General features: G+C 44.4%; 1 protein-coding gene across 1 annotated transcript in view; it reads right to left on the bottom strand.

The window, feature by feature from the left end:
* Window positions 1–21548, bottom strand: part of KLF9 (KLF transcription factor 9) — a 30035-nt gene extending 8487 nt beyond the window's left edge. Inside the window, exon 1 of the mRNA XM_066368007.1 lies at window positions 20064–21548. Coding sequence (XP_066224104.1) covers window positions 20064–20568 — 505 coding nt within the window. The 5' untranslated portion in view covers window positions 20569–21548. The remainder of the gene's footprint in view (window positions 1–20063) is intronic.
* Between the last annotated feature and the right edge of the window lie 230 nt (window positions 21549–21778).

The following is a 21778-nucleotide window of genomic DNA, read 5'->3' as shown; positions in this document are numbered from 1 at the left end:
ACCTCTTTGACCCAGTGGAGAAGTCTGCATACAACCTACTATGTATGTATAGGCTACATTTCAGCAGGCTAGTCAATGGTTCACATATAATATGGTATCATTTAGAAAATGATATATGTTTTACACCTAAGAATAGTAAAGAATGGGGAAATCACATGTAGGGAACAGAATTTCAGGGTGAGCAGAGCCAGACACGCTGTGTGCAGAGGAGGAAGGAGCCCCAGAGAGGCTCTGGCTTGCCCTGCGTCCTGCCGCCAGATGGAGATCAAGTCGGGTCCTCTTTTCAGTTCAGCGCTAAGGCCCCCAAAGGAATGGGTCTTTCTTCATACCAAACAAATCATATGGCAAATCAACTATTAATTAAAGAATATTTTAACTTGTCTTCGGTGTTAATGGAGAGTTACTATCCTCCTGGGGGAAAAAGAAAGGAACAGACATGGACTAGTACTATATTTCTGGCCTTCACAGGAAAACACGCCCAGAGGCAGTGACACAATCAACTCTGCTTTACTGGAGCTGAGCTGTTAACAGCACAAGTTTCTCTGCATTTTCATTATTTGTATAGCACTCCCCTCCCCTTTCAGCAACAAGCTAAGCACCTCCCGCTGACAGACTCAGCTCAGAGTATAAAATAAACTTGATCAAAACTGCTCCTGAACACTGCACCAAATGTGTAAAAGACTCTTTGCTGAGATAGGTCAGGCCCCCGGAAGTCTCCTGGGCCTCCAGCAGGTTCAAGGGGAGTGAAGTGGAGTCTGCTGGCTATGCATTACCTAGTCAGTACAGACAACGGTTCATTGCTTTTAAGAAGGAGCCTGCCCTCCACCTGGTGATTAATATGATTATGCCAAGTGAAGCTTGTTCTTCTCAGTCAAGTCTTGAAATGAACAGTGTTGAGTTCTCCATGTAGAGGGAGAGAGAGGACAGGCCTAGGGGTTGCTAACTGGATATGCCCAAGCCTGTCCAGGCTACCTTGGGTTCAGACAGGCTGCCACTGAGGTCCTGGTCTGAGGTCAGGGAGCCCTATGCTCTCCAGAGCCCCTTTCCCACCTGCTGCTTCTCGTCTTTCCTTTCACAATTCCATGGACGGTTCCTAAAGTGGGCTAACCTTCACTGAGGCAAGAAGGTTAAAGACACAAACGCTGAAGCTTCCATTGCTTCTGGCAAAAGTAACCCAATCTAGTAAAACAAATCTAAGGGAATTAGAACACCTTTCAGAACAGAACTCTAAAAATGCCAATTAAGAATGATAACTTCTCGCCTGACCAGATGGTGGCACAGTGGATAGAGTGTCAGACTGGGATTCAGAGAACCCAGGTTTGAAACCCCGAGGTCACTGGCTTGAGTAAGTGTTCATCCGGCTTGAGCGCGGGGTTGCTGGCTTGAGTGTGGGATCATAGACATGACCCCATAGTCTCCGGCTTGAGCCCAAAGGTCGCTGGCTCAAGCAAGGGGTCATTCACTCTGCTGTAACCCCCCCACCGCCCTGTCAAGGCACATATGAAAGAGAAAGCAATTAATGAACTAAGGAGCTGCAATGAAGAATTGATTCTCCTCATCTCTCTTCTTTCCTGTTTGTCCCTATCTGTCCTTCTCTCTGTCTCTGTCACAAAAGAAAAAAAGAAAAGAATGATAGCTTCTTGCCTGACCAGGCAATAGTGCAGTGGAGAGAGCATTGACCTGGGATGCTGAGGACCCAGGAATGAAACTCCAAGGTTGTGGGCTTGAGTGTGGGCTCACCAGCTTGAGCCTGGGGTCATAAACTCGACCCCACGGTCGCTGGCTTGAGCTCAAAAGTCACCAGCTTGAGCAAGGAGCCATTGGCTCAGCTGGAGCACCCTGGTCAAGTCACATATGAGAAAGCAATCAATGAATAAATAAGGTGCCACAACAATGAGTTGATGCTTCTCATCTCTCTCCCTTCCTCTCTCTTGCTTAAAAAAAAAAAAAAAAAGCCTGACCAGGTGGTGGCGCAGTGGATAGAGCGATGGACTGGGATGCAGAGGACCCAGGTTCGAGACCCCGACGTCGCCAGCTTGAGTGCGGGCTCATCTGGTTTGAGCAAAGCTCACCAGCTTGGACCCAAGGTCCCTGGCTTGAGCAAGGGGTTACTCAGTCTACTGAAGGCCTGCGGTCAAGGCACATATGAGAAAGCAATCAATGAACAACTAAGGTGTCCCAGTGAAAAACTGCTGATTGATGCTTCTCATCTCTCTCCATTCCTGTCTGTCTGTCTCTATCTATCCCTCTCTCTGACTCTCTCTCTGTCTCTATAAAAAAAAAAAAAAAAGCTTCTCACAGATGTACCAAATCAAGGCTACCTCTTGTGTAAAAGTAGTGTTCTTTGATTGCAAAAAAAGCAAAAGCAAGTAGGATTCCAGAGATAAAAGATTAATTTGCTGTTAGAAAACCGTATTGATATTATTCCCCATTTTAACAGGTTAACATGGACACACACACACACACACACACCTCTTGCCTTAACAAATGCAAAACATTCTTTTTTTTTAAACATCTCCAAATGCGCAAAACATTCTTAAGAGAAAATCCCCAATAAAAACTTTTAGAAAAATAGTTAACAGGATTAAAAAAAATACAGATCTAAAACCTTTCCCCAAAGGCAGCGTTCCCACTAAAGCCAAGCTCAAGGATGAATGAACACCCAGCCCCATCATCGCTGCTATTGCATGTTGTTCAGGAAATGTTAGTGAGTGCAAGCAGATAACAAAATAAGAAGCAAATTGTGGAAGGAAGGAGGAAGTTAAATAGGTATTATTTATAGTTAACACAACTTTCTATTTGTAAAATCTAAGATAAATAACTGAAAATGTAACCACAGACAGCCAGAATAAGCCTAACAACGAAAGTTCAGGACCTGTGTGAAGAAAATCATAAAATCCTAATATAAAAGAAAATGAACAAATGGAACATTCCCCAGACTCTTAGATGGCAAGACTCGCTGGTGAAAAGATGGCAATTCTGTACAAACTCACCTATGAAATTAATATACCCCACAGAAATTCTTTTTTCTTAAACTTGATAAAATTATTCTAAAGTTCATTTGCAAGAATAATTGTGTTCAACCTGCCAAGACACTTCTGCATTAGAACAATAAGTGAGCACTTGCAATACCAGTTATTAAAATGCATGATTAAAGCTCCAATAATTAAGATAGTGTGAAACCAGCACAGGAAGGACAAACCAGTGGGACAGACTCGAGTCTCAAAATAAACTCAGGACTCCATATGGATGGGATACTGCAAATCAGTGAATAAAGAGGTGTGTCATTTGATAAACAGCATAGGAATCTGGTTTAAAAAAATTAAATCTAGATCCCTAAATTCCCAGTGAATTACATATGTAAATGTGAAAAAATACAACCAAAAAGGTAAAAGAAAATAGAGGTGAATATTTTTAGAATCCTAGAATGGGGAGAGACTGCAGACATAAAACCACAGGCATGATCCTATTTGAAGGTCAGTTTTGAAATAAATAAAAATGTATTTCAAAGAAATTTAAGAACCAAGAATGCAAATAAGTTATATACTAAGAAACACTAACAGCTAATACATAAATATATAAAAATATATTCAATCTCACAAATAGTCAGAACACACTAATTAAGACACCCACCAATGAAATATTTAACAGGCCAGTGAAAATGTTAAAGCACGTTCACAGACCTATCATTGCTAGAAACATGAGGAAATCGGTCCTCTCGTGCATGGATAGGATTTATAATTGATTTGGGGCCATCTGGTAATATACTCATCTAGGAATTATTTTTGGTGATAATTAGACAGGAACATAAAAATATAGGGAAACCAGCATTGTTTATGAAAGATAAAACTTGCTAACAATTTAAATGTGTAAAAATAAAGAACTGCTTTACAGACAGAGTGTAACCTCACAGTGGAATAATATGTATGTGTTAAAAAGGTACTATGTGATTATGTAATGAAGTCCAAAGATGTTGGCAGTACAATGCTGAGCGAAAGGAGCAGTATATGATCTGCTGTGCGTGTGTGTGAACACGTATGGAGAGAAAAAATCCTGAAAGAAAATATACAAATTGTGAACAGCACTTATCATAGTTGAGGGGAAAAAGAGTAACTACTTTCTGTGATTTCCCCCTATATTTTCTAAATTTTTTTAAAACAGTAAGTACAAATTTGTTTTATAATGAGAAAAATCATGAAAAAGTCTTACAGAAAACAAGAAAACAATGGCATGTCTGAGTTAAAATTTTTCCATGAATGGATTATATAATCGTCGGGAATACAGAGGGGAGAATTTATATTCTATTGAGAAATCACTGGAACACTCCAGTATCTAAGACCAAAGAAAGGAGAGGAACCATTCTATTTCTTTCTCAAATGAATTGTTAGAACGTGACGAACTTTCAGAACAAACCACATGTTTTCTCACTCCTCCTCCCCCTCCCCCTCTCCTACGCTTCTACATGTGAAAGGAAAATGGCCCCGTAAGAACAGTCAGGAATTTCCCTTCAGATGCAGAATCACACAGAAACGGCAGGACTGCCCCACCAAGGTGTATCCTCGTTAGGAAGCTGGGGACTGAGAGTGTGCAGAAGTAGAAAGTCAAGACCAACACAGCATTCCTCATGGACGAGGTGAGGCATGTGTCACATATACCTGCCCTGACACCAGGACTTTGATGCCCCTGTCCTTTAAGGTTTGATCTCTCTTACCTATGACAAAATGACCTTGACTTGCAGGTACAAAATGTGAGCCTTTGCTTTATTTTTCAATTCCATTCCTCTCAAGTGCATCCACACCCATATACTTGATAGAGGAGGTATGCAGGCCATCTCTGGGTACAGATGATTCTATATTTTCCTACATAAAGCATTCTAATTCATACTGGACTAAAAAAAATAAAAAAATCCAAACACTCCTGTTTGCCAAAAATACTGCTACTTACACATGTATAATCTGCTAGACTCGGGAAGAGTAATTCTGCCTGAATGCCATCCCATTTGCTTGTGGCCCCTCTCAGAATCCCTCTTGTGATTTGGATTCCTTTTATACTTTCTGTGTTGATACAACAGAGTCACTCTAGAGCTTGGATGAGCGATTTTACTTCCTGGCCCCTGTGTTTACATCTGTGGAAGGCAGCTGGCCACACGATTTAAGTTCTGAACTGGGAAGCGGGTGTGTCTGTAACCTGTCCCCCAGCACTTCCTCCCTGGAGCACACTGGTGTCCAGGAAGCAAGCCTGTCTGAATATTGCTAGTGTGTCCCCCGTCTCAATTGATCTGTGAGGCGGCTCAAGTGCTGCCTCAGAAAAAGATGGCAGACCACAGACTCTTGACTCTCTAGGTTCTCAGCCCAGCTAGAGATATGTCTTGCTGTCTCATTACATGGCCCCCATCTCAGCAATTCTGAATGAGCAGAGAGGTGAAGCGAGCTCTCACAACCACACAGCCAGGTCCAGGCCCAGAGGAGCTGACTGCTATGCCCTCATTCTCCGTGCCACCCTAGACTATGATGCTTCTCCCCAGTTCTTTGTGGGAAAGAAGAACAATAAATAAACCTACTATCCACTAAACAATGAATATAAATGTTTGATGGCAAAACTCTCATACAAACATAGATTCTTTGAATCTTTGCATTCTGGGTGATTTTTATAACCATCAAATGCAAATCTGTCCTATATCAGATAAAGCCCACTCAGAGGGCAGGTGATGTGCCCAACAACACCCTTAGATTGGAATTGGTTTTCAAATTTCTCCTTCAGTTTTGAGCACAAAACAAGATTAGATGTGAAAGAAGAGCAAAAGCCTGAATTTGACATAGAGAGAGCCTTTTACTGCATGTTTTTCTAACGCTCTTAATTCTCAGGTGCATTTACTTGGGAAGGGCAGAGATGGTTTATAAAGAATAAGATACCACTGAGCTTTAAATTTCAAAACAGAGTTTTAAAAATGTAAAGCAGATTCCGAACTCCTTAAACTTTCTTAATTTGTCAGAGTTTCTTACCAAAACCTGAGCTGTAGAGAAAGAGATTAGAGGGGCTGTGTGTAGAGAACTGATGCAGAGGTCTCTAAGTAGTGACTGCCATTCTCGACTCTCCTTTCATTTTTTTCTATTTTTTAGTGAGAGATGGGGAGGCAGAGACAAAACTCCCACATGCGCCCCACCCGGATCCACCCGGCATGCCCACTAGGGGGAGATGCTCTGCCCATCTGGGGCATTACTCTGTTGCAACCAGAGCCATTCTTTTTTTTTTTTTTTTTTTAGAGCCTGAGGCAGAGGCCATAGAGCCATCCTCAGTGCCCGGGACCAACTCACTCCAATCGAGCCATGGCTGCAGGAGGGGAGGAGAAAGGAGAGAGAGAAAAAGATAGAAAGAGAAAGAAGTGAGAAAGGGAGGGGTGGAGAAGCAGATGGTCGCTTCTCCTGTGTGCCCTGACTGGGAATTGAACTGCGGACATCCACATGCTGGGCTGATGTTCTATCACTGAGCTAATCCGCCAGGGCTTACCTCTCCTTTTAGAAACAGGCTTGGGCAGTCCCAGAGGAGCAGCCACTGGCAGCTGGCCCACAGCATGCCCATTGCCTGTGAAAGTCCTTCTAGTCAAGTCCCCATAATGACTCAGGTTAAAGGAGCTGGTGGCCCCCCTGAGAGAAAGGTCTCCGTGCATGCTTCTCGGCTTTGCAGCCTTTCAAATGTAGGACGGAGAAAGGGCCTGTGTGTTCCTGAGCCTGAAACCAAGCACTTGGGAAAAGGCCACAGGCGGACTAAGCCACAAAGTGCAAGGATCTAATGTCTAGAGCCACCTTGCAGAGGACCACTTCAGCAGAGGAAGCCAGCATGTCAGCGACTGAGCTGGTGCGCAACACCCCAGGGGAGACCACCACGTCAGAGGATGGCATGCAACACGACAACCTTTCCATGATGCACAATCAGAGGTGAACCTCTTGCCTAACAAAGGATAGATCAATCCCAGGAGAAAAAAAGGCAAAGGGAGAGGAAGAGAGAACTCTGATTTTGCAAACTTTTTCCCAAAGGCGGATAAAACTTAAACACAGAAGTGACTGAGCCTGATCTGTAGTGGCGCAGTGGATAAATCGTCAACCTGGAATGCTGAGGTCGCCAGTTCGAAACCCCTGGCGTGACTGGTCAAGGCACATATGGGAGTTGATGCTTCCTTCTCCTCCCCCCTTCTCTCTCTCTCACTCTCTCCTCTCTCTCTAAAAATGAATAAATAAAATCTAAAAGGAGTGATTGAGATACCCTGGATTGCCAAAATCAAGTTCTAGCTTTAACAGCGGAAATGAGTGGGGGGTGAAGTGGCTCAAGAACTCAGACTGGTTATGGACAGTTACCTTCTACACATCCAGATTTGAGACTGGGAAGTTTCTAACCCAATATGCATAGCTACTTTTCAAGGGACACTGAGAATTTTGGCATTGTTAGTGAACACGAGGAAAGCTTCTCCCTGTGTGCACTTAGGTGAAATTATTTGTAGCACACCCACAGCTTCCAATGGAGGCTGCATTGGAGACGAGGGCCATCCAGGAAAGTGAAGCCTTTGGCTCAGAAAAGACAATGGGCAAGAGAGGAAAAGACTAGAGAGGAACATGGTCTCCGATTAGTAGGATGCCCACGTTACCTGCCAGCCAGGCTGTGGCACTTGGAGTCACTCATGATGCTATTTCAGCACGTTTCTAGCTTTTCCCGTCCAGGCTCAATTTCTGTACCCTGCTGGTACCAGAGTAAGGCTGCGATAACCACAGTCGTCCTCACACATGCAGGACATTGAGGAGAAATGACTCAGGATGGAGGGGCGTGGCCCATATTTCTTTCATGCTGGGAACCCCGCCTCAGTGGGATTATGCTCTCCAGACAAGCATTTTGTTGCTGGCCATGATTTGCAACACAAAAGGGGGAAAACCAGCTGTCTGCGTGTCATGCTGCTTATTTTCCTTAAAATGGCACCAGTACAAAACTACTGTGGAATGATGGCAGCATAGGGATTTTAAGTCATTTTGATGTGTTTTTGTAAGTTATTTTGAAGATCTAATTTTTGCTTCTTATGATTTATTATGGTGTTTTTGTTGGGCATTAAACACACTAAATAGATTTCTGAATTGCAATGGGCTTTGCCAAATAAACAGTTCATCTCTGTAAAGATGAGGCCTTTATCTATTAGTACACAGAGTGACAACCATTCTGTGCATTAAAATGAACACACAAATGAAATTAAGACCAAGTAAATGGTGTTACTGATCACATGGCTGCTGTTCTCTGTGAGGCTTTGGGTACTGGCTTCTAGAACATCCACCGAGGCAGGTCTACAGGTATGAGCACAAGAAACACATGTGGTGATCATCTGCGTTTACAAAGACCATTTAGTACAGCATGGGTGACCTATCTCTAGCCTGAACCCTGGAGACAGTTCAAAGCCCTTTCGCTTCAAAGAAAAGGAAAATATGGAGAAAAAATATACTAATCTCTCATTTTGTCAAAATCTGCTCTTTGGAACATTCTGTCTAATTCTAAATAAGTGGATGCAGTGAATGGCTGTTGGTTTTGTGTATCTGGCATCCACTGCCTCTTTTGGGTAATAAATAACACACCTTGAATTTCCTTTTAGAAACCACCCCTTTCTCACTGAGTCTATAATTTCAGAGGTGACCCCACCCTGCCAGATGTTGCATGTGACCCATCCATGCAACAGTGATTGAGGTCAGGGACAGGTACAACATTCTAACTCAGGTATGAAGCTTGAAGCCTAGGACTTTTGCTGGGATCATTAGAAATGGGGAATTGTCTTTCCCAGGGCTGGCTGAACCGACAGGAGAGGAGGAGTCCGGAACTGCTGTCAGCCATCTTACCGCTGGTCAGAGACAGCCTGTCCCTCCATGAAGCCAAAGCTAAAAACAGCAAAGCTGTGCCAGGGCGGGTGGCAGACAGAGTACCTCTATCTAGAGATAAGCCCAGATATATTGGTCATTTGAACCAGCAAAGTTCTACTTTTTATTAAGCCAGTCCAAAACTGGATTCTGTTGCTTGCAATCAAGAGTCCTGACTAATATAGCTATGTACCTGGAACTAGGGTCTTTTTCAATTGGAAGGAAGCAGGTTCTGGATAATTATTATAAAAGACAGGATAGGTTTGATCAGAGTCCAAGATTTCTACAGATATTCCTAAGGTTTATAAAAACCAACCCTAGCCTGACCAGGTGGTGGCGCAGTAGATGGTGTCAGCTTGGGATGCTGAGGATCCAGATTCCAAACACTGAGCTTGCCAGTCTGAGTGGGCTCATCCGGCTTGAGCGCGGGCACACCTTGAGCGTAGGCTCATAGACATGACCCCATGGTTGCTGGCTTGAGCTCAGAGGTCAATGGTTTGAAGCCCAAGGTCACTGGTTTGAGCCAAAGGTTGCTGGCTTGAGCAAGGGGTCAATGGCTCGAGCCCTCTAGTCAAGGCACGTAAGAGAAAGCAACCAATGAATAACTGAGGTGCTGTAATAAAGAATTGATGCTGCTCATCTCTCTCCCTTCCTGTCTGTCCCTGTCTCTCTCTCTCTCTCTCTAAAAAAAAAAATATTAAAAATAAAAAATAAAAGCCAACCCCAAGCCAGAGTTAGAACACAAGAGTAGAAAGCTTAAGACTGGTAGATTTAGGGCCAAACCTGAGAGAGCCATGCAAAACACAGGGTCTCCTTCCACTGGCAGAAACCGAAGAGGTCCAGGTCAACAACCATAAATGCACAACTCTAAGCACCTAGAAACATACTAGGATACCAGAGTAAACTTGGACTAGGTTAACTAACTCCAAGTCTAATTCCTCACATAAAATGAGAATACAAGTACCTTCCTATCTCATAGGACTTCTGTGAGTTTAAATGTGAGAATGTAAGTCAACCATTTGGCTTAGAACTTAACATGTAATAAACAGTGATGTCACTGTTATTAGTATTATTATTACTGCTATTACTATTAATATTAACAATTTACCTTATTCCTATTGTTATTACTATTGTTCACATCTTACACAGATCTTTGCATGTCAGTCACTCAATAAATAAATATTATTTAAATGAATGAACTGTTGCTGGATTCATCTGGAATTGTAAACAAAAATTCTAGGACTGAGGCCTTTTTGGGTACAATGTATTATTGTATTTTTAATTATAATATTCAGTATATAGAGATACTGTTCTAAATGCTTTAAATAATTCATCTAAATTAAGCCTCATAATAAATCCATGAGTATAACATTACTGAACTACATTTTACAGATGGAAAAACTGAAGCTCAGAAAATTCGGCCCTAGCAGGTTGGTTTAGCGATAGAGCATTGGCCTGGTGTATGGAAGTTCTGGGTTCGATTCCCGGTCAGGGCACACAGGAGAAGCAACCATCCGCTTCTCCAATCTTCCCCTTGCTTTCTCTCTCTCTTCCTCTCCTGCAGCCATGGCTTGAATAGTTCAAGCAAGTTGGCCCTGGGTGCTGAGGATGGTTCCATGGCCTCATCTCTGATGTTGAAATAGCTTGGTTCCTGAGCAACGGGGCACTGGCCCCAGATGGGCAGAGCAGCAGCCCCAGATGGGGCTTGCCAGGTGGATCCTAGTTGGGGTGCATGTGGGAGCCTATCTCTCTGCCTCTCAATTTAAAAAAAAGAAAAGAAAGAAAGAAAATTCCTATAATTAGAGAGTGACAGAGGCAGGATTCAGACACAAGGTCTGAGGGATTGTAAAGCCCATGTTCTTAACTTGCTCTATCCACTGCAGGTAAAATCCTCTCCTAGAGAACCTCGCATTCCAGTCTCTCCGAGGGGGCTTACTTCTCTTTTCTGAAGGTCTTTAGTTTGTTTAATACAAATACTACTATCTACATTTCATTTCCTTGTCATTAATTTTGTATGGCTTAAGCTTCCATCTCTTTATTTTAATCTATTTAAATATCCTCCCTCTTAAAAAAAGGCTCAATCAGGGATGAATTCCATTCTCCTGTTCAAATTTGATTATTCTCAATTTCATTTAAAAAAATAAAATAAAAGGCCCAGAGGCCCTGGGTTTAGATGGTGAGCTCACTGGTTCTTGCTGCTCTAGAACCTTTAGCTTCTAGATCCAGATAATCAAGTCTCACCTCAGGATTCCAAAAGCTAACATAGGTCATGATACACTGAGACGAAAAGGGAAGCCTGTGTGTACACTATCACATAAACATGAGCCGCAAGCACAAGTGGAAATAAATGTTTCAGACTATCCCACGCGTAACTAAAATGGATGCATCTCACTCCTTTTGTGGGGAAGGCATTCTCTATGAATAATAGTGTTAGTCCTATTATTTGCTGAGGGGACTGCTTGAGAACTGGCTATGACAAATGTTTACTCTTGGCCTTAATGCTCCAAAAAGGTATTAAACTTTCAGGAGGGCTCTAGGAAGGGCGGAGTAGGAAATCTCACAGGCACCAGGTCTCGAGCTGTTTCACAGAGGACATAAAACATAATAAAAAGGCAGAAGTCCAGGGCTGATTCTACTTCTGCCCTTTTTACGTGGTTAATTTGGCTAATTCAAAGCAGATCTTTAAACTAAGGTTAAATTAAAAAAACAAAAATCTTAACCACAAATTGAAATCCTCAGGAGACCATGGGGGAAAGCATTCAAATCACAGACCTGCAAAGACTCCACAGCCAAGGACCACATCTACACGGGCCACTTTTGGGCCTTTAACACTCATCTTCTTTTTTTTTTTATTTTTTTATTTATTCATTTTAGAAAGGAGAGAGAGAGGGAGAAAGAGAGAAGAGAGAGAGAGAAGGGGGAGGAGCAGGAAGCATCAACTCCCATATGTGCCTTGACCAGGCAAGCCCAGGGTTTCGAACCGGCGACCTCAGCATTTCCAGGTCGACGCTTTATCCACTGCGCCACCACAGGTCAGGCAACACTCATCTTCTTAACAGCCCTTCAGAGTACCTGGTGCCTTCACTGTGCTGCTGGAGAAACTGAGGCTTACGGAGAGTCCATGCTCTGCCCAGAGTCACATGCTTGTCAAGGCTGCGAGCCAGCTTTTGAACCCTAGTGGTGCACTTTCAAACCATCCAAGGCCCTCAAAATGCTTAAACAGAACAATCCCTGTCTGAGAGGGTGGACATATGCTTATTTAGAGACAACATGATGGATGTGATGACCTCTCAAGGTCACTACCAACCTCCAAATTCTATTCCTTCGGTACTAACAACTGCTGCCACCAAGTGCTCTGAGTTAGGCCCAGGCCTGTGACTAACGTCCCAACAAAAAGTGGGGCGGGGCGAGAGGCAGGAGTGCTCAAAGAGCACTACAGAGGGTCCCATTTCTTTTCCTTTTTAGCTGTCTGTGGGTTTTTTCTTCTTCTTCCTTTTACCCCTCCTTATTGCGTGTGTTGCATAGAAACAGAAAGTGCCTTTGTACCAATTACCAGGCACTAATTTACGCTCTTCAGTGGGAGCTGGGCCTGCTGGAGAAACATTAGGAAAAGGTGGGAGGGTCGGATGTGGGGGAGGCTTTGAGCAGCACAGGCCTGGAATGCTGCAAGCTTTTTCTCCAAGCCTGAGAACAGCCAAGAGGAGGGGAGAGAAAACTGGAAAATTTGGAAGTCAAAACTAATGAAAATGACAAGGCTGTGGTCTTTTTTTTTTTTTTAATCAAGAACACTAACGATCATCAGGCATTCACAATTCAAATTGGTGGGTTAGAAGGCCTACTGTAACCAGGGCGGTCAAGTTGTTTCAGCAGTTACTGAAAGTAACCTCTGGGAAATCATCCCCTCAACTTTTCCTCTCCATGAACTTATTAAAGAAAACCACTGTCAACCACTTTCCCAATATGTCCTATGATACTTCTCCCTGGGAAACGCAATCTGGGAATTTCCCACAGATGTTGCAGAATGACGTTTGCAGGACAAGCGTCAACAATTGAGACAGGAACGTAAATCTGACCCTGGTATTCAGAGCCCAAAAATTCATTTCCTTTAGGTTATATTTTTGCCATGCAAGTAATGGGGTGTGACCATCAAAACATCAAAAAATATTTACTCTGGTACCAGGCCCCATTCACACATATCTCCACTCTCTTCACACCACTCACAGATTTGAGAGGAAAATCAAGGGAAACAATGTTTTCCCTCTGTAATTCTACTCCACACTTGTGTTTTCTGTTGTGAAACAGTCACCCTGCCTGTAGCTGAAGCTTTTCTGAGGCCCGCCCACTTTTTCTTTGTCAGGGCAGCAAGAGGATGGAAACCAGGAGGGGAGGCGGGAGGGGAGGAAGAACAGCAGTGGTCCTTCCCACCTCTGCGACCAGGAATGAGAGCTGTGGGATCCCCCACAGGCCTTCAATCCCCACGCTGGGATTTCAACAGCAGGCCGGGCCATCTTTCCTTGGAAACAAGGAATTTTGACCTCTTGTTGGAAACCCAAGGGTAAACCCTATAGGACACCTTCATAATCCTTAGGAACCCATCATCCTGTACAGCTAGAGGTCATGTGTGGCCCTTTGCTCTCTTCTCAAATCTAGATAATTTTTTCCTAACAGGATACATGAGACTGTGTTTAGACAGTCTCTCTGGGGGGTTGGGGGAGTGATGTTGCCCTAAGTGAGCAAAAATTAAATCTTTAGCAGGTGAGAAAGTCTTGGCTATTAACAATGGTTTATGGTCTTCTTCTAAAGGGGCACAGTATATTGACGGCTCTACAATATATTCGTGGGACTAAAATGGCATGGGGGAGGACAATGAAGCAATAAAATGTCTAAAGTCTCCCTAAGGGAAAAAAAAGGAGGAAAAAAAAAAGGTAGAAAAACTATTTGTAAGTCCCACTCAGACTTAGTTACAAATGTGTCTTGGATGGAGTATGTCAGGTTATAAAATACCATTCCATGTCACTTCAGGAAGTCCTATAAAAAGGGGGATGAAACAGAGAGGATGTCTCTACTCATGAAGAGAAGATGGTAAAGCCTGGGTAGGGGCTTGTTAAAGGGCTGTTTGAGCTAAGGCTAGGGCTCTGGCCAAAGTAAGACCCTGCCCTGTCTCTGAACCCCTCCTGGGCAGTGGAAGTGAGTCCTTCTCACACCTGTGATGGCACAATTTCTCCTGAAATAGGTAACTCTAAAGGTTTTTGCAGTCAGCAAGAGAGAAGAATACAAGAGGCATAGAGCAAGCCCGGCATCTATATAAGCAACATTTTTAAACTTTAGTCTCACACAAGAAACATCCTACCTGAGTTGAGCTGTAAATTCCTAGAGAGGCCAGAAAAGCTATTTCCCATATTGGAAGATAACTTCCTGGTGGGGACTAGCCGTCCCTTCAGCTAGACAGGCTAAGTATTGCAGGGAAATGTTCAACAGGATAAGAAAAAACAGAAGCGGCCACTCTTGGGGTGCTTGTAGCTTTTGTCTCTCCTTGTTTTACATAAAGGTCCTTCTGCCTTATTTTAAATACATATTGTTTAAAAATATATATTCCTGTAGAACTGGAATGTGATGGTTGGGAGTTAGGGCTTTCCAATTTTCAGAATCCTGTAACCAGTGTTATTCAGCTCAACCCACTGTCACCATTTGAGCACAGCTGACTTAATTCCCTCTACAGAGAGCAAAATTGTACCTGGCATGGAAATAAGACCTAAGGTTTCTATCACTGAGATGTCAAGCCAGGGCAACTCCAAAGCAGGCAGTTCTGATGGTTTTCGATCTGGAGTTTGGACGTAGTTGTTTCCTTTCGCTTGAGATACTCCCCACCCCACACATGCATACGCTGTGTGTACAGCGTGACTGCAAGGTCAGGAAGCTTGGGATAAGCTTTTTTTTTAAGTGCTCATGAAGAAATTGAGGAGACGTGGGTACAGCAGAGGCTCTGGGGAGTGGTTTTGAGTGGGTGTTTGTGAGGGCCACTTTGGGGTATGTGCTGGAGAGGGGTAGTGTGTGGGTGTAGATGGGGGGCCTGCGAGGGGACCATGAATTTTGTGTGTATGTGCATGCGAAGGTAGGGCAGTGACGTGGGTGTAGGTCTGTGGTGGTCAACTTAAATGTTGGTTGCATTTCCCATAATATGCTCCATATGTTTTCAGGCAAAGTATCTAAACGTGTCTAATTGTTCATATGAAACATTACAGTAAATACACTCTAATGCAGTGGTAGTCAACCTGGTCCCTACTGCCCACTAGTGGGCGTTCCAGCTTTCATGGTGGGTGGTAGCAGAGCAACCAAAGTATAAATAAAAGATAGATTTAGCCTGACCTGCAGTGGCGCAGTGGATAAAAGCGTCTACCTGGAACACTGAGGTCTCTGGTTCGAAACCCCGGGCTTCCCTGGTCAAGGCACATATGGGAGTTGATACTTTCTGCTCCTCCCTCCCTTCTCTCTCTCTCTCTGTCTCCTCTCTCTAAAATGAATAAATAAAATCTTTAAAAAAAATAAATAAATAAAAGATAGATTTAACTATAGTAAGTTGTTTTATAAAGATTTATTCTGCCAAACTTAGCAAAAATCTGACATAAAGTACTTGGTAAGTAATTATTATTATTATATGCTTTAACTTGCTGTAACTCTGCTTTATAAATTTTATAAAGTAAAGTTACTTCCCTACTTTATAAATCACCATTACTGTGGAACCAGTGGGCGGTTAGAAAATTTTACTATTAACAGAGATACAAAGTGGGCGGTAGGTATAAAAAGGTTGACTACCCTTGTTCTAATGTGTCCAAAATGTCTGGAAACAGAAAAGAGTGTATTTGTTGTACTTTTTTTCAGATTAACCATGATCCACAGTTTAAGCTCTTTCAGAGGTATATCGCCTGAGAACATCACTGATCTAGAGGCTGAATAAAAATAAATTGAGCATAATATTAGAAAATGTACTAAAGTACAACTTAAAAATAACTTTATCCTATGTTTCCTAATATTTAAGACCTCCTATCACAAAAACTATAAGATCCAGAATTTCTTGAGGGCCTACTGTATGTGGAATCCTATTAAGTACTTTACAGACATTATCTTAACTTTGCGCAAGAACCTTTGAGTTCAGTAGTAATATTACCATATTTTGTGGATTAAGAAACCAAGGCTCAAAAATAAATAAATAAATAAAATAAAGCAGAGTTGCATATTTAAATGCCAACAGAGCCTGACCTGTGGTGGCTCAGCAGATAAAGTGTTGACCTGGAATAGCTGAGGTCACCAGTTTAAAACCCTGTGCTGCTCGTTCAAGGCACATACAAGAAGCAACTACTACAAGTTGCTGCTTCCTACTCTTCCCCCCATTCTCTCTCTCTTTCCTCTTTAAAAAAGAAAAAAAAAATCAGTAAGTAAAATATTAAAAAGAAAAAAAAAAGGCCTGACCTGTGGTGGCACAGTGGATAAAGCGTCAATCTGGACTACTGAAGTCTCCAGTTCAAAATCCTGAGCTTGTCTGGTCAAGACACATATGGGAGTTGATGCTTCCTGCTCCTCCCCCCTTCTCCTTCTTTCTCTCCCCCCCCCCCCCCAAATGAACAAAGAAAACCTTAAAAAAAATAAAATAAATACCAACAAAGACAATGTAAATGATTATAAAAAGAGGCATTGCCTGACCAGGCAGTGGCGCAGTGGATAGAGCATCGAACTGGGATTCCGAGAACCCAGGTTCGAGACCCTGAGGTCGCCAGTTTGAGCACGGGCTCATCTGCTTTGAGCAAAAAGCTCACCAGCTTGGACCCGAGGTCGCTGGCTTGAAAGGGGTTGGTCTGCTGAAGGCCCATGGTTAAGGCACATATGAGAAAGCAATCAATGAACAACTAAGGTGTCACAATGAAAAATTGATGCTTCTCCTCTCTCTCCGTCCTGTCTGTCCCTATCTATCTGACTCTGTCTCTGTAAAAAAAAAAAAAAAAAAAAAAAGAGGCATTACCCCATATTTATTGCTAAGCAGGAATTCAGGCCCAGAACTGCCAGATTGTTCGATTTTTCCAGAGAAGCCAAAAATCTGGATTTGTGCAGAAATCCTGATTTTTAGATAACAGTAACTAATTAAATTTTTTAAACTGTTCGTTGGCCAAGTCAAACAGATGTGCAAAGACAATTCAGCAGCAGGCTGTGCGCACTCTGAATTCAAGTAACCTGCTTAAGGTCTCACAATTGGGAAACAGTAGGACAAATCAGAACCCAGTTCAGACAACCTCAAAAACATCTTTTCCCTTAGGACACTGGAGAGAAAGGGAGTTATACTGAATTAAACGCAATTTTGCTTAAATGACTCCACTGCTAAAGCCATTTACTGATTCTGCAGAGTGGCAGCTGTAGGAGGCTCCAGGTGAGCAAGGCGTCTGAGGGATTCTTGTTGGGCCACACTGACGAGGGGGTGTGTGGCCAGAATTTTAGCTCTTACAATCTTCACAGAATGTATACTGCTATCTTCTGTCTACCTTTTGGATTTAATGCCAGCAAAAGGAAAACGAGGAAGCCCTTTACCCCACACCAAAGACAATTTAAATCGAAGCTTATCTGAAACTTTACAATGCACGAAACCTCCTACAGATCTCTTATTTAGAGTAGCCTTTACACATACCTTTTTTTTTTTAGCAGGAGTACCCTTCTGATGATATTTATAGAAGTTGAGGTTTTTTTGTTTTGTTTTTTAATTTATGTATTTTAGAGAGGAGAGAGAGAGAGAGAAGGGGGGAAGGTGCAGGAAGCATCAGCTCCCATATGTGACTTGACCGGGCAAGACCGGGGTTTCAAACTGGCAACCTCAGCATTCTAGGTTGTCACTTTATCCACTGCACCACCACAGGTCAGGCTAGAAGCTGAGTTTTTTAAAAATGTGTTTCCTTTCATTTTTATTTATCTATTCACTTTAGAGAGAGGAAGGGAGAGAAAGAGACAGAAACATTGATCTGTTTCTGTATGTGCCCGGACCAGGGATAGAACCGGCAACCTCTACATATTGGGATGTTGCTCTAACCAACTGAGCTATCCAGCCAGAGCCAGAAACTGGGGTTTTGTTCAACCATGTCCTAGTATTACAGAGCCCCCAAACATATATAAGACACCTGCAATCACCACATCACTAGTTTCAAAGACTGTAGCATTTAAAACAGGATTAACATTTTGTTTTCCACTCTTGACTGTGTAAAAGGTTCTCCTGAAACAGCTGAGCTGACTTGCCTTATGGAGAATTAAAGAGCACCACGCATGCACGCACGCATAAGCAGCCATTTTTATAAATGCCTAAGAAAATCACTCAGCTGAATGGTCCAGAAGGCTAGAATTCTTTTTCTGTGTTGGGTAGGCTCAGGTAGCTCACACAGAAGCACTGCAGGCCTCCCCAAAAGCACAACTGGGCAGCTCCCTGAAGGAGAAAGTGCCTTTGCTCAAGGTGGCATGGAGATCCATGTGAACAACCAAACTCCGGGAACATGGCTGACACAGCCAGGCCTGTGTAACAGCTGTTAGTGAGTAACACCCTCAGGTTAATGCACCCCTACTTCACCCTTGGGAAGGCACACTAAAGGTCACATCCCCCAATTCAGGCACGTGTCTTTCTGCAACCTTACAGATACAAACTTTAAAACGTGCTGTTTTACGGTATGCTAGATGAAAACCCCAAACAGAACCCGATTTGGCATTAACCATGGAGGAAATTTTTACTCCTGTGCCAGCAGCCGCCTCCACAAGGAGCACTTTCCAAAGGAAATAAAATATGAGATGCAGTTACATAGCTTTTCTTTTAAAAAGCAAAACAAAACAATCAACCAATTATCATTTTAAAACCACAGGTCCAGGGCCTCATCTTAAAAGTGCCAAAAATTACACAAAAATGACAATACTTTTCCAAATAACTCCAACAACCTTTTAAACATGGGACATAGGACAGGGGAAAGGCGCTTCGTGAGAAGAGCAAGCAAGCCCTTGTCAGAACAGCATTTGTAAAGGAACTTGACTAAAGGCAGTGAAGCAGCATGGCCAAGCGTCAATATTTTCAAACTTAGGTTAAACAGAAACAACAGAATTGTCTGACCACAGTCCCAGTCAGTCTCCAAGCCCATTTTATCCTGCAGATGTCTTTCTAGCCACATTCATCTGACCAGCCCTTCTTTTGCTCTCCCTGGGAGAGACCATTATTTGGGGCCTCCAAAAAATGATGTTTCAACAGTCATTACCCAGCCTTGACTTACAGCAAGTATCACACACATCCTCCTCCCTTACTGCTCTATTCACGGTGGACGGTGAACCTAAATCGTGGGGAAGGGGCGGGGGTAGGGGGGTGGGGACCATCTCCGAAATCTCTCGTTAAAGAGGTTAAGCAGTCGTGAAGTTAACCCACCAACCATCACTTGATCAAACTCCTCCGCCGCCTGAAGCAGTGTTATTTTAAACCTCTCTGGGGACTCTTGGTCAAATTTAAAACCTCCTTGGCAAGCCCTGAAAAGTAGCAAGCATACAGCTAAATGAGTCCTTAGTCATCCTTAAAAGGTTCCATGTAAAGTGTGCCGCGTCTCCCCAGGTTTTGGCCATTTCTCTGCAACCCCACAAGCGAATCAAATAAAAAGTACGCCATCTGACTCCCCCTCAACCCCCGCCAGCCTCTGCCCAGGTGGCCTGCCACCAACGTTGCTGGTGCGGGAGTCCTGGGGCGGGGCGGGGCGGGACAGGGGAGGGGCAGCACCACTCCCAGCGAAGCCACGCACTGGAGCTAGCACTCAGCATTCTGTCCTCCAGTTTAATGCTCTCCGTGGTTTCCAGAGGCTGGAGACAGTTAAGAAGAGTGAGCTCTCCATCTCTACACTATTCAATTATTTAAAGAGTTAAATAGCATCTTATCCAAAATGTTTGCACCCTTTAGGTCGACTGTATTGTCCTTAACACTCAAGAAGGCTGCCAGGCCAAAGGTTAACTCAGTGATTTTTCAACAACCGGTCTGCCAGAAATTTCCTGCCGGTCAGCCAAAGAATTAACCACCCTGATGTTGTATGAAGATTATTTCTGGCTGACCGGCACCGGTCCGCAGACAGGCGGTTTAAAACCACTGGCCTTAACTAACCCCAGAGGTCGGTGGGAGAGGGAGACGCCGCTAACCTGTATGCACTCTGTAATGGGCTTTGAGATGAGAGGATTTTCCATAGACTTTCCCACAGCCACTGTAGGGGCACTTGTGCCTCTTTTCGGAGGCGTGTTTCCCCTTCGCAGCTACTCCAGAGTGGAGGAGGGAGAGCGGGCTGGGCGCGTTGCCAGGATCCTGTCTCTCCTCCGGGCTGTGGGAAGGACTCGACCCAGATTCGGTGGTCACGTCGCTGTCGGATCCCATATCCTCATCTGGACTCTCCAGACTGTCGCTGCACACGGAGGGGGTCTGGATGGGTCGGTACTTGTTCAGGTCCAACAAGCTCTTGGCGATGGTGACCAGTGTGCAGTAATCCTTCCAGGTGTCCCCCGGGTCATCGTGCTCCTTAGTCACCTCGCGCTCAGGTAGTCGCAGCCGCTCGGCGTCCGGAGGGCCCCCATGCTCCGGCACCGCAGCGCGGTTCGAAATGGAAACCAGACACTGAGCAGCCACGAAGTCCATGTAGGCGGCCGCGGACATGGTGCGGGCGACAGCAGCCCCGGCGGCGCGGTCAAACTTGGCGGTGGCTGCGGAGGTTCGGCTCGTCCTGCCCTGGCCTCGGACGACGAACGCGGCGCGGCGGCAAAGGGGGCGGGGGCGCGGGGCGCTTCCGACTCGCAGGAGCGCCAGGGCGACCTCAGCCCCTCATCTTTACGTAACCGGCAGCGCCTCCGCACGCAGCCGCCTCTCACCGCCGCCTTGTCCTGCGCCCAGCGCGATCCCCCGACGGGCGCGCCCGCCGCTCCGAGCCGGCTTCCTTGGAAAGATGCCACACGTGGCGGTAGCAAGTTTATTCGCCTGAGTACGCCCCCGAGGCGCTGGGAGAGGAAATTGCAAGAGTGGTACACGCCCTCCGCCGCCTCTCCGCGGAGCCAAAGACCCAGAACATTCATCCGACCACCCCTATGAGGGTGGCAAGAGTCCGACCAAGCGCCACGTCTAAGAGACACTTTTTGCCCACTCCACTGACGGTTTCTGAACCCCTGCTCTTGCCCGTCCGCACCGTTCCGGCATTCTCTTGCTCAGTAACAAATTCGCAGAATCCCATAACATCACAATCCAAACCCCCTCCAATTGGCCAGTGGGGAGGGTGATTCAACTCTGTTTACTTTCTCCCCCTGCCAGTCAGAATGGCCTTTCCGTGGAGAGGTGCGTCTAGAACTGAGGCGTGCGGCCAATCCGACTGTTCCGTTTGGATGCCTCGTGCTACCCTACAGCCACGAACGCTGACATTTAAAAGGGTAACAGCCTGCAGTCTGGAAAGGAGTAGCCGCTCATCTTCTGGAGTGCCTTTAGGTCCGGTAGCCGGTCCAGGCCTCCTGGCTCCTGGTCCAGCTTGCGGAGCTGTAGGACACACGTTCCCAAGTCGGTTGCGCTCGTTCTTATGACAAAAGAGAACTTCTGGTTCGGTTTTCAGCTTGCAAACAGTTAACTGACTTCCTGCAAACGCTACAGTCCCAGCAACCAGCCTTCCAATCAAAAGTAAGTTGGTTGATGTCACTGACATTGGCTCGACCAATCAGAAGGGCGCTCCGAAAGCAAGCGCTCAACACTTGTAAATGTTTAGAGCTCTTGTGAAACTGGACACATCCTTGTATTTTGTGTTGTTGGTAGTAAAATTGAGAGATGTATGGGAGATCAGGGGTGATTAATAAATGCAATGTGAGTCTATAAATAAAAATTTAAAAAA

The sequence above is a fragment of the Saccopteryx leptura genome, chromosome 2, assembly GCF_036850995.1.
Source record: "Saccopteryx leptura isolate mSacLep1 chromosome 2, mSacLep1_pri_phased_curated, whole genome shotgun sequence".
Taxonomy (NCBI): domain Eukaryota; kingdom Metazoa; phylum Chordata; class Mammalia; order Chiroptera; family Emballonuridae; genus Saccopteryx; species Saccopteryx leptura.
Note: the sequence above shows the minus strand (reverse complement) of the source record. Positions and strands in the feature narration are given on the sequence as shown.